General features: G+C 34.8%; 1 protein-coding gene and 1 long non-coding RNA gene across 5 annotated transcripts in view; one reads left to right on the plus strand and one right to left on the minus strand.

The window, feature by feature from the left end:
• The window catches only part of LOC108738474, a 2,236-nt gene extending 1,108 nt beyond the window's left edge, over window positions 1-1,128 (minus strand). Inside the window, exons 1-3 of the long non-coding RNA XR_003232073.1 lie at window positions 909-1,128; window positions 542-619; window positions 319-479 (exon numbers count right to left, since the gene is read on the minus strand). This is a non-coding gene — a long non-coding RNA (uncharacterized LOC108738474). The remainder of the gene's footprint in view (window positions 1-318; window positions 480-541; window positions 620-908) is intronic.
• A 2,536-nt stretch (window positions 1,129-3,664) lies between these two features.
• LOC108738458 (galectin-6) lies at window positions 3,665-15,634 on the plus strand. 4 transcript variants are annotated; one of them, XM_018471885.2, is made up of 5 exons: window positions 3,665-3,878; window positions 10,724-10,815; window positions 11,266-11,677; window positions 12,854-13,019; window positions 14,856-15,634. In XM_018471885.2, exons 1-5 carry the CDS (start codon window positions 3,747-3,749, stop codon window positions 15,209-15,211), a joined length of 1,158 nt encoding a protein of 385 aa, XP_018327387.1. In that variant the 5' UTR covers window positions 3,665-3,746; the 3' UTR covers window positions 15,212-15,634. The 4 variants fall into 4 exon arrangements, with proteins under 4 accessions (XP_018327387.1, XP_018327386.1, XP_018327389.1 ...); XM_018471884.2 differs by lacking the exon at window positions 3,665-3,878 and adding an exon at window positions 7,272-7,434; XM_018471887.2 differs by lacking the exon at window positions 3,665-3,878 and adding an exon at window positions 10,123-10,331.
• The last annotated feature ends 1,204 nt before the right edge of the window (window positions 15,635-16,838 follow it).

Here is a 16,838-nt window from a genome sequence, read left to right on the forward strand (position 1 = left end):
TTATGATATCTTATAAATTATTTAAGAAAATAATAATAAAATTGGAAAACTACTACAAAAGTATATGTGTTATTACAATGAAGATAATTTTAGTTCTAAGAAAATTTCTCCCAATATTTTGAATTTATAAAAACAAAAGTTTACCAAGCACTAGGATAGAACTAAAAATAAATAAAAAACGTTAACTTGAAACAAAAAAGGGGCATGACAAGCACGACAAAATGTGTTCGGTTAAATTTTATTTATTTAATTCAAATTTCATTAATACAGCCAAAATCGAAAAGAAAATGCAAAATGGAAATTGAGACCGTAACTAACCCAATTTTAAAAGACTGTATCTAAAGAAGAAGCCGTTGGAATGGAAGTCGAAGACGCAAAGCACCCAAATGGCTCATTTTCTTTGTTTATGTGAAAAAGTTACAGTTGAAGATTATCCAAAACTGTCCTCCATTGTCAAATTGTTCTTATCTTCATTGAATCTGTAAAAACCCAACAACTTTTATTACCTTAAGAAAAAATCAATGACTAATAACCAACGTACCATTCCTGGTTAGTACCTAATCCCATTTATTCATCAGTTGCTCTTCCAGAAAAATATCCTTTCAATTGAAGGGGTTACCTAAAAAAGTGAAAGACAATTATTGTATGTGGATTCAAATCACAATGCAACATTTGTTTTAGTTTCGCTAATAGAGCCGTTTAATCCTTGAATTATCCTGCAATATGTAGGTATATATACATAATAAATGTTTCCACCTTTCGTTCATGAAAAAATAAAAATTTTTTAACTAATTGAAAAACGCACAAAATTTTAATTTCTATTATTTTAGCAGAAATTTTCCCTTTTAGTAAATTTAATAGGCTTTAAAAGTTATTATTTTTTAATATTAATACAACAAAAGGCTCACCCTACGAAATCAAAGGAATATCAACTTGTTCCACTTTTCAAAAAGGTAAATATGCATAAATTTTCGAGATACTTTCCACAAACAATTAGTTAGTTTCCACTGAAACGAGCTCGCGCATCGTACTGAAGGCATAAGCCACGATGATTGTGGCCTTCAATGAAAAAGACTGCTGGCGCCATCGCCACTCTCAGTACGGAGAGCTTTTAAACTATTTATCAATGTTCCGATAAAATTGAAGGCCAGATACAAACATTAAAATCAAATTTGAAACTGAATATTTTTCATTAACAGCAACATTAATTTACATATTCTAGTAATATTTTTGTTTTATAGATAATGTAAATGCGTATTTGTAGTAATGTGAAAGAATTTTAAGAATATTTGGTTTGACAATATGTTACAAAAAAAAACAATTAAGTATTTGAACAACAATTGCATCAAACGCAATAACAATATCAAATAATTTTTTAGGAAAACAAATAATTCTGAAACAACAAGATAAAAGAGAATATACGTGAAATTTAAATGAATAAAAATTATAGTAACTTAACTTTTATATTTAAAGTAAAGCAATGTCAAACAAATGAACATAATACGTATTATAAGTGTGACTCACACATACCGATAAACGTATTCCTTTTGTCAGATTTGTACAGCGAGCGGGTTATCTCTTTATAAAAAAGGAGATTGTGACGAGGCAAGCAGATAACATAGCCGAATTGCCTTTATTTTATGTTATATACATAGGTGATGTCCATTTATATTACTATTAAAACATTTTATAATAAGAAAATGCAAAAATAAAAATAAAAGCAACTTCTTGAAAAACGCAATAAAGATAAGGACTAAAAGGATTATAACATTTCATCGAATTTGAAAGGTAATCATAAGGTCTATAATCATCTATACTACATTGATGTACAGGGTGTTTGATGTTACAATAATTATAATAATAAAGGAATGACAATATTGCAAAAAAAGAGAAGAATAAATTGTTGATTTTATTATTGCGTCAGTCTGTTTTTAAACGTTTGATTTTCAACCGCTACGAATCAACATTGGGAATTGGTAAATGTCACTAGGAAATAATTTTATACTTTAAACTCTCAAAAAAGTTATAATCTACTAAGATAAGTTTAAATGAAAGAAGAAGCAACTTACAGGATAACTGATGAAATCCAATGCAGAGGTAGATACATTCTCACAGTCCCTTGCAGAAAGCAGAAGGTAACATTTACCAGTCAGTGAGTACAGCACCAGGAAAACGTAGAAATTCCAGGTCTAAAACAATTACACAGTTTAGAAAACATATAAATGAGATGAAGTACATAAATGAATAACACTATAACCTAGGTTCGAAAGGTATTTAATCAGATGCAATCGCTACTACTGTTTCGCTACAGAGTAACTTCATCAAGCGTTGAAATCTAATGAAGGTATTGTACGGATTGTAAACAAAGATTTAGCTCAATGTGCTATATATTTTTACAAAAGACGATGCAGTAGAGTCTTGGAGCCCTTTATGACAAAGCCTTACGTTAGACAGTATGCATTGGTCAATCAAAAAGGTCCATTAAAATTAAACTTAAAGAACACATTTACGTAATACAAAAATGTAAAAATTTACAGAAGTCTATCAACATTGTTAAATTTTAAAGTGATTTGTACTCGTAATATGATACAATTCATCATCATAAGGTCGTCAGTCCTATCACAGTTTGGAGAAGCGCCTCCACTCCTTCCTATCCTGAGATAATCTTCGCATTTCCCTAAAACTAGAACATTCCACATCCTTAACTATTTGCAATCTAGGTCTATTTCTACTCCTCTTAACTCCTGTTCCTGCCTCTAATATGTCTGTGACTAGATCTTTATTCCTGAGAAGGTGTCCTACCAACCTATCTCGCCTATTTTTTACTGACTTCCATAGAGACCCCTGTTCTCCTATTCCTTCTAATACCTCTTTATTTCTAATCATCTCTATTCACAGTATTCTCATCATTTGTCGGTAACACGACATTAAAAACGCTTTTAACTTTTTCTTTTCCAACGCCCCCATCGTCCATGTTTCGCACCCCTTACAGCGCCGCGCTCCAAACATACACCTTTAATATTTTTTTTCAAATTTCTAAATTAATCGTTCCCGAGCATAGAAGTGACTTCCTTTTGTTGAAGGCGACTCGTCCCCGCGCTACCCTCTGCTTTATATCCCTACTACTCTTTCCGTCCTTACTTGTCTGATTTCCTAGATACCTAAAATCAGCCACTTCCTCTAATCTTTCGTCTCCTATCTTTATATTCGCTCTTTCCAGTATTTTTGTTTTACTTTTATTTATTTACCATACACTTACCTAAAATTTTTTATCAAGTAAGACATCAGTAATATTAATAATGTATGGTAGAATAAAATAAAAATAACGAATATCATTAAGTGTAGATTTTAAACTGTATTTACCGATATCACAAAAATTATTTGGTTTATCACACATTGGCTTTCTCATTAGGTGGAAGAAAATAATAAAGCAAAGAGATGGTGGCTGCGTGAACATTATATTTCTTAGTATTTATTGTTATGCAGGCATAATAATTATTTAAAAGCAATTTAATAAATTAGAATGATATGTAGTGTTTGAAGTTATACTATGTAGGAATATTTCGGAAAGTAGGGTATTCAGTTAAATATATGGAGTAATGGTTTATTTTAAGATACATTCACTCTGATCTCTGTAACATATACATAGGTTGGTTTTTGAGAATAGTTTTATTTACGTGAAAATGGCCACTATGTGGTTATCGTGAGATTTTGGGTTTAATACGATTTAAAAAACAAAAAAAAACATGAAAGAAAAGTGCTCATCGTGCTGTTGGAAAGCCCATCCACAACACACGGAAAATTCTGAAATATCAGACGAAGACAAAAACGAATTAGGTCAAGATTTATCACCCGATTACGACGATATCGACAAAACAGTAAGGACAAATGTTTTGACTTTCATTTTTATTTAATTTCAATAAGTATCTATTACCTAATATATAATATTTAATTTTAACTTTTTGAAGAATTGAATTTATCATAGAATTTAGTGTTTAGAAGTTATTGAAAAATTGGCAATTTATCAGAAGTTACCGCATACCTAATATTCACTTTCTCACGCTAAATATACGAGGGTGGATTGATAAGTTTCCGGCCTAACCAAGAGATGACGCCACTAGGCCTACCTTGAGGTGACATTCTATAGTACCATCCTTGGATAGCTTGTAGCTATAGTTTCAGCCCGATCTCCTTGCTAGTGTAGGTTTGACAGCACGCTGAACAAGACGCCTCTGTGGTTTTCGTAAAAATGGAAAAGCAGGAAAATCGTGCTGTCATCAAATACTTTTATTTGAAGGGGTTAACGCCGAAGGAAATTAAAAAAGAGATGGACTCAACACTGGGGACATCCTCCCCGTCATATTCAACCGTTAAGCAGTGGGTTTCCGAGTTTAAAAAGGGTCGTGTGAGCACCTCTGATGGGCCTCGCTCAGGACGCCCCGTTGAGGTCACAACTCCAGATATGATCGAAAAAATTCATCAAATAGTGCTGGGAGACCGCAGATTGAAAGTGCGTGAGATAGCTGAGACCTGTAAGATGTCATATGAACGTGTGCAACATATTTTGCACCAACATTTGCATATGGAAAAGCTCTGTGCAAGATGGGTGCCGCGTTTGCTAACAGTCGACCAAAAATTGATTCGAAAAAACATTTCTACCGCAAATTTGTCATTGTATAAGCGTAATCCAAGCGAATTTTTGCGTCGATTCGTAACCGTTGACGAAACGTGGGTCCACCACTACACTCCTGAAACCAAAGAACAGTCTAAACAGTGGATTGGACCAGGGGAACCAACTCCAAAGAAGGCAAAAACAATTTTTTCGGCGAACAAGGTTATGGCTACTGTTTTTTGGGATGCAAGAGGTATTATATACATTGATTACCTTGCAAAGGGTAATACTATCACTGGTCAATACTACGCAGACTTATTGCAACGTTTGAGCCACGAGGTGAAAATTAAACGACCTCATCTGGCGAAGAAAAAAATCTTGTTTCATCACGATAACGCACCAGCGCACACGTCAATCGTTGCGACGGCTAAAATCAACGATCTAAAGTTTGAATTGATGCCGCACCCTCCTTACTCTCCAGACCTAGCCCCGAGTGACTATTTTCTGTTCCCTAATCTCAAAAAATGGCTTGGCGGTAAGAGATTTGCGGACAATGAAGAAGTAATCGAAGCTGTAAATGGTTATTTTGAGGAGCTTGACGAATCAGTCTATAGAGATGGCATTAATAGACTGGAACACCGCTATGAGAAATGTATCAGCCTTGGAGGAGATTATGTTGAGAAATAAAAAAAAAAAAATTTTAAAAACCTTGTTTTTCTTGGTCAGGCCGGAAACTTATCAATCCACCCTCGTAGAACAGCACAAAATTATTGTAGTTCAAAACAATTGTATGCGACATTAAACAGACCATGTTTCAAAATGTTTCTTCGAACGAGGGCAAAAAAACAACCCATTTTTTCTGTTCCTTCCACGGTAGAGGTTAACATGGGACTCCATTATGGATTTAGACTGCTTATAACTATAATTTATTTTATACACGAAACACTTTTTGATATATAATAGTGGTTAATATATCGAATATTAATGTAATTCGAAAATTTCGAGGTGAGAAAACGCCAAAGAAGAATCTTTGGCGTTTTCCAACCCCTGGATTTTCGAACCCATGAGATCCCGACTTCTATCTCGAAGTCTTTTGAACCCCGCAGACTTACCAATTCCGAAGTCATCACACCTCGTGATCTTCGAACTTCGAAGTCTTCAAAGTTTGAAGTCCTCGCTTACCTTGCTTTGTTTCTTTTTTATTTTCTTACTTTTAATTGAAAATTACTTTTTAATGCTTCTTTTCTTTTTATTTACTTTTACAGTTTCCTTTGGAACTTAATTTATTTTCTTTATTTTAACTTTTTCGACTTAGACTTATTTTTAGACACTTGCGTTAAAAACATTTGTCAAATCTGATATTCTTTCAGGTACATTTCCCAACGCAGCCACCAAAAAGGAACCACATCATTAGTCGGTCACTCCAGGATTGCCGGGACCAGCTTCAACAAGGGTAAGTTTATTTTTTTTGTGCTTATATTTAGTGCTGCTTTTCTTTTTTATTATTTATTTTAAACTTTCTAATTAGTTTTTTNTATTGTAGTTCAAAACAATTGTATGCGACATTAAACAGACCATGTTTCAAAATGTTTCTTCGAACGAGGGCAAAAAAACAACCCATTTTTTCTGTTCCTTCCACGGTAGAGGTTAACATGGGACTCCATTATGGATTTAGACTGCTTATAACTATAATTTATTTTATACACGAAACACTTTTTGATATATAATAGTGGTTAATATATCGAATATTAATGTGAAAATATTCAATTTCCATTTATACCAACTATAAATTACCTCAAGTTAATGAGCAAAAATTTGTGTTGTCGGGAATCGAATGTTCTGACCACTAAGCTACGAGACCTAAAGGTCCCGGGTTCAAATGCCGACGAGGATGTGATAGCAGCAACAACAAAGTTTTAATAATAATATTAGATATAATTTATTTGTTCATTATTTGCATGCAATTGTTGTTAAAAGTGTTTCACGTTTTGGAATGGTACCCTTAAATGGAACCCATTTTAAACATGCAAGCATACTTTGATTGGCAGTGGTAGCACTATTATATCATCATCAGATCGTCAGTCTTAAGACTGGTTGGATACGCACCTCCACTCTTTCCTATCCTGACTTAATCTTTGCCTAAACTTTCCTAACACTAGAACACTGACATCCGTAACTATTTGTGTACAGTAATCTAATCTAGGTCTACCTCTACTCCTCTTAATTCCTGTTTCTGCTTCTAATATATCTCTAATTAGTCCTTCATGTCTGAGAAGGTATCCTACCAACTTATGTTGCCCAATTCTTGTTGACATTCATAGCGCCTTCTGTTCTCCTGCCCTTTCTAATACTTTCTCATCTCTAACCTTTTCTATCTTAAACTGGTGTATCACCTGCAAGTCTAATCTTTTGCCCCTGTGTATCTATCCCTAAAGTTGCCCTGTCTTTAATGATATTTATCGCCTCTTAGGTATTTAGATTAAAAAATATCGATGACAGAGTGAATCTGTCTAAATCAAGTTGTTGCGATGTATCTACTTATTACGAAAGAAAATCCAGAGAGGGTGTAGTACACAAGTCCACATCCGCCTTTATACCAACGCCTACTATAACTTAATTACTTGCGTAAAGATTTAGTCGTTTATTTCTTGGAAAATTTTTGACAGTTTTCGAAAATCATGCTTAAATATACCAAGCCACCAGAAGTGGTTCGAAGTAGTACAGCACGAAAAGTTACATTTAAAATAGATAATGCAACAAATACAAGTTCGTCAGATTCCGACGATAGTGTCGAAGTTAATATGGGCAGTCAACTTCTACTGGTAACTGTATAAAGGAAATATACTTACCATTCAAATTGTATTATTGAGTTACTTACGTTTTTAAAGGAAATAGACTTCAGATTCACTATTCTAAATGGAAAGATTCATATATCAGATAAGATATCAGGGGTATAGACCACGAGTTGGTCACTCTGCCGTAGGTCATACATTCGAGAAAGGAAAATCGCAAAAACTGAATTAACGCATATATTGGGTACTCTTGTCTTATTAACTAAAAACGCCCTATAATTCTCAATTACGCAAAGTGTCGAGGGTTATGTGAACTTGAATGCTTGCGGTTTTAATATATAGAGTGGACCAGCACATGGGCCAGAACATTCAATGCATGAGCCTTGATCCACACGACTCCACCCGTACCTATGTCTCTGACCAGTTAGTTAATTTTAAAGGAATTTTCAAGGTTCTGAATTTACTATCAGCACTAATTGCACCCGAAGGCGTCTTATGACTTATGGCATACGTGCTGAGAAGAGAGAGATGAGTTCAAAAGCAGGACCACGGTTAAAAATTCTGCACCAACTAAGATCGTCCTGAGAACAAACACTCTGAGTTTGAGCTGTAGCCCACCCAATCACGCTAGTTACTCTCACATTCGTTTCGTACTTGTTATATGTTCACATTATCATTGATAATTTTGGATTTAACGGTCGGATTCGTCGGAAGTTTTTTGAGACATCTAGGTTTAAAACAAGTTTGTAATCGTCCTCCTATGACGTACCGTTTCAGAATTATCGTTGTCGATAGTTTTGACGTTGTGTTATAATTTAAAATTGAAGATGAAATGAAAGAAAGGAGAGCATAGCTACCGAATTGTTAAAGATAGCTCATAAATTCTACTGGTGTGGATAGGACAGAGTTCATTTTAAATGAAGGAAATGTCTAAAATGTTTGAATAGCGCCGAATGCTCCCGTAGATATCTTACGACATTTGGGCAAACTTGGGAAAAAACAAACAGCTTCCCAACTAGAATTTATAGGGGGCATGTCCCATGTAGTGTACGGGTCTCATGTGGCTAATGAGGGGGTATGCCGATACAGGGATTTCTCCGTATGAAAATCCCACCAAAAAGAAGTGATGGTACTAAAATGATAATTGCCTTATGGGTTTTTCTGGGGTCTTAAGGGGCAAACTTATCACATGTATAAACTTACAATTAAATTTACCTTATGGGGGCTCGATAAGGCAAATTCCTTTGGGAATATTCTCGGTAAAATGAAAAAACTTATAATAATAATCCCCTTGCCCAACTATGTTGTCGCTTCAATGAAATCTTTTACATTTGCAATGAATCAACAACTTTACTTCCTGATATTGTTATTATAAGAGAACTGAAACCAGACGCATCCGATCGAACAACATTAAAATGATTGTATTAAAGTATTATTGACTACAAAAGAGCCCAATAACACAATCTTACTTAAGAGCAAACAAATTTTACAAATAAGTGATATATGTATATATTGTATTTTTGTCTTTAATGATAAAGTTCATTTTTCCGTAAATTTTTAATGGGTTAGCAATAATTTATCACTGCAAGGGGCCACATGCTGCATTCCTGATAATGGGCAAATGTGGCAAGACGTTACATGCCCCTTCCTTGTCGTAGGGACACAGGCGGATTAAATGTCGAGAGCGCTCTAGGCTAGCACCTCATAGACGCCCCTCTGGCGGTCATATATTTTGCAAAATACTTTTTTTTTATTAAGCACTTCCTTATTTTTTTTTAGGTTTAAAAACTTCCGCGCCCCTTTTTAACCTTGCACCCCTAGGTATATGCCTATGTCTTATGGATAATCCGCCACTGCGTAGGGGGTAATCTCATGGGGCCCACAAGAGCTAGTGTGGCTACCCACTTAAGAGACTCTCAAAATTCTAGTCGGTTGTGAAAGAAGTATTCTGAAAAAAGAGCTACTATTTCCTAGCTACAGACTAATAGGCAGCCAATTTAAAAGAGAAATCCCACAAGCAGGACTACGGTTGAAAGTTTGTAGTCCCAGAACGCGACATCCCAAATGTACTTGCTAGGGCTCTTTTGAAGCCCAAGTGTCATGGCCAATTTTTGATGTAAACAGTTATGAAGAAGGGCAGTCCAAAACTGAGCTGCAGCCGACCCAATTGACACCAGTTCCCTCACTTTCGTTTCGTCGTTTAGTCCACAATATTGCCGATAGTTATGAATTCAACTGCCAGATTCCGATGAGGATACCACTAAATTTTTTTAGAGATACCTAAGCCCAAAACATGTTCATAATCGTCTTCCTATAATGTACGGTTTTAGAATTATCGCCGTCGATAATTTGGGCGGCGTGATATAATTGAAATCGAAGACTAAGCGTCCAACAGAGCTGGGGAACTTTTAAAGATAACGAAAACATTCTTCCTGTGAATGGGATTGATAACGTTATCATAAATGCGTGGTATTCATTTTTTAAAATATATTATGAAGAAAGAACTCCTTATTTATTCTGCGAAAGAGGAGTTTTTAGAGATATGTAATTCCATTTGTTCAAAATCTGGACATGTTTGGATTTCTCTCAGAAGTTTTCCGATATTTTTTTCCAACTAACTTATGTCACTTGTATCACCGTGTTATCAGCATTATTTAGTCAGAGGAATGGGTAAGGCATTTACTTTTTTAAATGAGGTCAGAGTTTCTATTGGTGGTCTCGTTTACGTTTGAGCTTGCGCTGTTAGTGAAATCGCGATTCTGTAGTCAATAAACGCGTGTAAAATGTGAACATCTGGACAACGCCTCTTCGTTGAAGTTCCTTTGTTGTAATTAATAAAAACACAAAGCAGAACGCTCGCTATGGACTCTGATTCAATTGAAGTAGCCGAAGAATGTGTCGAAGGCACATTTTGTGTCGTTGACGAGGTACTAGCGAACGCTCGATTTAGTAGGTACTACAATGACTTAATAATGGTTTAATCAATTAACATTCTAAATGAGTTGAACCGAGGCTATTTTTCGCCATCGGCGGTGATGTAATGTTTTTAATGAGTTCGTTACGACTACGACGCTAGTTTACCTACAATTACATTTGCACATACCTACTATACATCTACATAGGATTTTCATTTTAGTCACTCATCATCAGATATGGCATAGGTATTCCTTTTTATAATGACTTTGTTTTTAACGGAATGAGACTGTAATCATTTCGTCGGTGTGTCATAGTTCGTAACATGTGTCGATGTTGTTCGTTTTGCTTTAAAAAAAATGAAGGAAATCCGAGGCCGTCATTCACCTGTTATTGTTTTCCACAGCATGGTTTACCTTATCGCGAACTGTTGCCCATCGTACTCCAGGTCGGTAGAGCAATCTGCATCAGGGGGAAAACTTTGGAAAACTGTACCAGGTAGTTGTGAAATTATGTTTTACTGTCTAAGATTTTGTTTACCTACTTTGGATGAGGAATGTGATAGAAAGTATGTCATACCATACGTTTAAAGATAAATTTGTTTATTTAAGTCGGGAAATTATTGTCAGTTATGTGGAAAATATGTATGACTAATTTTTATCCATGACTAAACTTTTATAATTTTTGTTTGATGATATTTTCAATACAAATAAGATGATGTTTTATCCATCTTATCTGAAATTCAATTTCTATGGTTGCACTCCAAATTCAAGAAAATAGTTTGAAGATTAAAATTAAACTCTTCTTAAATTAGGTGAAAATTAATTTGAAACTATTCAACCATTGTTTTAAAAATGTGCACAATACAATTAAATTAAGTAAACAAAGGTCGATTTGTATTAACTGAGTTGCCAAAATTAATCTAATTACAATTAATACAATTTTTAGATTTTCCGTCAACTTATTATGTGGTCTTGAACCCAAATCGAACGTAGCGCTACATTTCAATCCCCGATTGGATCAGAATTATGTAGTGAGAAATAGCAGGATTTTGGGAAAATGGGGTGAAGAAGAAACTACGGCTTACTGCAGACCAAATATGAGATGGAACGAAGACTTTTTTCTCGAATTCCTCCCAACATCTAATGAATTTATGATTGCAATTAATAACAAGCACTTTTGCAAATACTCGCATAGGATTCCAATTAATAAAATAACAGCACTGGTTGTAAGCAGCAAGGTGGGCAAAATCGATGTGTCTTTTGAAGCTCGAAAATCATATCCCGATTTTACAAAATATCCCATAGAAGAACTACAAATTATTGATGATGAAAATTACGTTCCAACCAATAATTTTAAGGTAAGTTATGTTGAATAAAATAATTCGAAGTGGTCTGTATTCTGTCGAAACTGCCAGACGCAGATCGCGATTTCGATCTTCCTGGGTCTCATCAGCGCGTCGCAGACAGCTCCGACAGAATACACACCAATTTTTACCTGCTGCCTTAACAGCGCGTTTTAGAAAATACCACAAACGGCGCGGTAAACGCCATCTGTAGTACGATGCTACAGTTTAGGATTACGTATGCTCCAACAAGGTCCATTTAAATATATGGATATTCACTTGCTGAAACGAATCCCGACGTAGCTTACCTCAACGTGGTAGGCACGTTATCATAATCGAATAAAATAATATTTTTGGATTTCATCAGCGCGTCGCAGCCAGCTCCGACAGAGCACAGACTAACTTTTACCTGCTGTCTTAACTTTAGTTAGCTACGCCGGGATTCGTTTCAGCAAGTAGATATCCACGTATTTAAATGCACCTTGTTGAAGCATACGTAATCCTAAAATGTAGCATCGTGCTACAGATGGCGTTTACCGCGCCATTTGTGGTATTTTGTAAGTTATGTTCTTTAGACAATAAAATTGAAAAATAATTTTTTACATTATTTATATTCCACTCTAAATCCTAAATAATATTACAAATGCGAATGTTGGCTAGTTTGTTTGTTTGTTACCATTTTACGCCTTACCTACTTAGTCGATCATCAAATTTTGTACACACAATGTTAGGGGTACAGAAAGTAATATAGGGTATCTGTTATCTAGAAAAATAAAACCATTCCCTAGGGATAGAAAAATTTATTGTATTCTTTGTAAAGTGTATGTTTAATCGTGAAAATTAGAATTATCCTAATGATCCTGGTCACTTATTTATCAAATTATCGTATTTTTGATTATCTTTTACACTTATTTAAGACATGAACACGAGCGAAGCCGCGGGTAAAATCTTGTATTCTATAAATATACTTATGTCACATTTATATCGAAAATTCTGTTCACAAAGTGGTTCATTTTTGGCGCGAAATGTTTAAGTATGTTTACCCCTATTTTTCTATTTAATATGTAAAATATGAATGCCATATAGTACAGCGTCCAATCACATTAATTACCTTAATTAGTGATAAAAGATGAAAAACAACTAATATCAAACGCCAAGGTGATTGTAGATTAAAAATTAAACCATTTTTAGCCACTGCCCTATTGTGGTCGCCTTCCAGAGAATTTCATAAATAATTATCAAGTGACGATTTACGGAAGGGTAAAGCTGCTTCCAAGAACGTTTTATATCAACCTTCAAGAAGGATTTCACTTGTGGCCGCACCCTATCATACACTTGCATATTAACCCTCGGTTTTGTGAGTACCAATTATTTTTCATGTATATTTATGGGGGAATTAGGAGAAGCTAATGTGGTCAAAAAATGCTCCAGAAAATAACTGATCAATTCTTTCATTACAAATAAACATTAAACACAATGTTGCTGTAAAAATTGTTTTGACATTAAATTTCTGAGGGTTGTTCGGAAAGTCATTTCGTTTTTTGTTGTGGAAATGAAAGACAGTTTTCGTATAATAAACAAATACTTTATTAAATTATATATTGACCGTTCTGGTCCAACACCTTTTGCCATCTTTCTGGTAGTAGCATAATTCCACGCTCATAAAATTTTTGGTCTTTGCTGGCAAAAAACTGATCGAGGAGGTTTTTGACCTCCTCATTTGAGGTGAAGGTTTTACCGTCTAAAAAATTTTGGAGTGACCGGAACAAATAATAATCCGATGGTGCCAGGTCTGGAGAATATGGTGGGTGTAGCATTGTATCCCATTGAAGCTGTAAAAGCTTTTGGCGAGGGACCAAACTTGTGTGAGGTCTCGCGTTGTCTTGGTGAAACACTACACCTTTCCTGTTGATTAGTTCTGACCTTTTCTGTTGAAGTGCATCATTCTATCCCATTCAAGCTGTAAAAGCTTTTGGCGAGTGACCAAACTTGTGTGAGGTCTCGCGTTGTCTTGGTGAAACACTACACCTTTCCTTACTTCTGACCTTTTCTGTTGAGCTGCATCATTCAGTTTGTCCAGCTGATGACAGTAGACTTCCGAATTAATCGTTGTGTTATTCGGTAAAAGCTCAAAAAAAACGATTCCTTTAAAATCCCACCAAACAGACAGCATCACCTTTTTTTGGTGAATATCGGCTTTGGAAATGGTTTGAGCCGGTTCATCTTTTTTGCTCCATGACCTCTTGCGTTTGACGTTGTTGTATACAACCCATTTTTCGTCCCCAGTGATGATGCGCTTCAAAAACGGATCATTTTCGTGACGTTTGAGAAGCGAATCGCAGACGTCAATGCGGCGACACAGATTTCTCTCTGTGAGAACATGGGGAACCCATACATCGAGCTTCGAGGATAATCCCAGGCCTTTCAAGTGGTCATAAACTGTTGAATTTGATAAATTTAACCTCAATCCGATCTCACGTGTTGTTATTCGCCGGTTCACATCAACTAATGCCTTTATCGCGTCTTTATCAGCTTCAACCGGCCTTCCCGAACGTGGTGCATCTTCGACATCAAAATTGCCGGATCGAAATTTAGCGAACCAGTTCTGGCACTGGCGTACTGTCAACACACCTTCTCCATACACATCAGTCAATTTCTTTCTGGCTTGAACAGCATTTTTACCCTTTCTGTAGTAAAACAGTAAGATATGTCGAAAATGCTGCTTATCGCTCTCCATATTTAAAAGGGCACCAACCAAAAACTACTGCGTAGAATTAATTGGAATTTTTCACACACAAGCCTTGCTATATGAGCTCTCAAAGCATATAAAAATTATACGGCTTAAATGTGAAGTTGGGTGCAAAAGAATACAATTAAATCCTCTGTCGAGAAAAAACGAAATGACTTTCCGAACAACCCGATATTTATGGGTTGTTTAACAAGCTATAGAAAAATATTAATCTACTTGTTAATTCAACCATTTGGCTACATATCTATAAAAGCATTTTCTACTCTTAACTAAAGAACTATAGGAATTTACTTATGTTCAAATACTTTACATTGACTGCAATTGATTACTTGCTTTTATTTCTCATTCTTGCCGATAACTATTTTCTTAAAGAATATTTACATTAGAAGGTAATCATGGTTTAAGTTTAATCAGTTTTCCGTAATTTCTGTAAAAATTTTTTAGTGGGAGCGACGGATAAGAATCAATTGATTAAAAATTCATGGATCGATGATCAGTGGGGTACTGAAGAACGATGTGTAGCATTCCCCTTTCGTCCCGGAAAAGAATTCTGCATGACTTTGTATGCGGAAGATAGTCAATCGTTTAGAGTTTGGGTCGATAACGTTTTGATAGCCGAGTTCCAATCAAGAACATCAGTGACAAATATCGACCACGTTTTTATACAGGGCGATGTTGTAGTCTTTGATGTACACGTCGAACCGAAACACACAACAAAGATATCGTCTCATCACTCTTCACTAACGGTACGACGGCGGCACACTTTGACAAAGCGCTCGAGTATTTTTTATAATTCATAGAAAAAAGTGAAAAATCCTCCACGATAAAATTTAAAATTACGAGTACCTTGTCTGAAGGATTTCTCAAGAACAGTATTGAGGTAAAAATTTATTAAAGTTAGCTTAATTAGGCAACTTACCGGGAAGATTTCCTTTTCTTTTCTGCAAATTCTAGTTCGTATTTCTCGCGCCCTTGAGAACCCGGGGGAAGTTTCTGTAACAAACGAGAATAACTTTTTTAAAAGTGTGAAACGTGATTCAAGATGATCAAAGCATCTTTGATATTATTGGGGGCCTTATCAGAACTGCATATTATACAATACGTACCACAAGACTTACATTGTACATACTTAGATATTATACCTATTGTATCAATTTATTATAAACGGTGTTGATATGTTGCTCTGTGAAAAATAAAATCAAATAAATATAGCTTTTTGTTGATATATGAATAAGTATTGTATGTAAAGGTTTAATAAAGTTTTTTTATTCTTTAAAGTAAATCAAATACTGTCTCATGCATTCAGTTTCATTTCTGATTTCATAATTCTCTCCAATCAGATTATCTCCTTGTGGATATAGTTGTAATTTATAATTCTATAGTTCTTTTTGGGAATAAGTCGTTAAGTAATTTGAGAAATTATAATAGTTCATATCTTGTCTTTCATATAAACTATACTGGGCAGTAGCTACTTATTTAAAGTGAAATTGTAATTTCTTTTGGATTGCAAAAAATGGGAATCTTCATCGTAAAGAAAGCCTTCTTCTGTAAAACCAAATCATTTTGGAAAATATCAAAAACGCACGCAAAAGTTTGGTCCTCTTCCTCGAATTTGTAAATACCCTTAACGTGAAATTCAAATTTTGTTTGTTCACTGCATAGAAAGCATTTTTGGGTAATTTCAAGTTATTTTGAAAAATATCAAAAAGTCAAACTAAGGTTTGAAATTTGAATTTCAATTATGTAAAAACAGAAGACATTTTGCAGAGGTATAGATCATTTATTTAAATTAAAATTGACACTTAATTTTAACATTTAAAAAGACTACATTATATCGAAAAATATCAAAAACTCAAGCCAAAATTTGAAATGTCTCTCGATTTTGTAAAAACAGGGGTCACTTTGCAGGACCGTAGCTCACTTATTTGAAGAGAAATTTAAATTTAATTTGAACCTTTAAAAAGGGCAGACTTCACTGCATAGTAAGCCATGTTTGGTGGTCCCTACTTATATCGAAAAATATGGAAAACTCAAGTTGAAGTTTCAAATATTTCTCAATTTTGTAAAAACAGAATTCTTTTTGTAAGTTTTAAAAAGGCCAGACATTGCATAGAAAGTCTTGCTCAGTGGTACCGTAAAATAAGGATTGAATTTAAGGTGCAACCTAAATTTCTTTTGATCCCATAGTGGGAGTAGACAATGGAATACCTTCTTCGATGAGTTAAAATTGATTTCAAAGTATGTTAAAAACGTAGGTCATGACTACACAATTTTCCCGGTTTTCCAACAGTAGAAAGATTACTTAGCAAGACTGCAGCTTGAATTACTATTCAAGTTCTTCCTTTAGCTTTCAACCACTGGATGGCATAGCAATGCACTCTGTTTGTACTTTCTATAACGTTGATGTAGGTAATAGGAACAAGTTTT

This window comes from Agrilus planipennis, unplaced genomic scaffold, assembly GCF_000699045.2.
Source record: "Agrilus planipennis isolate EAB-ADULT unplaced genomic scaffold, Apla_2.0 scaffold20, whole genome shotgun sequence".
NCBI classification, from domain to species: domain Eukaryota; kingdom Metazoa; phylum Arthropoda; class Insecta; order Coleoptera; family Buprestidae; genus Agrilus; species Agrilus planipennis.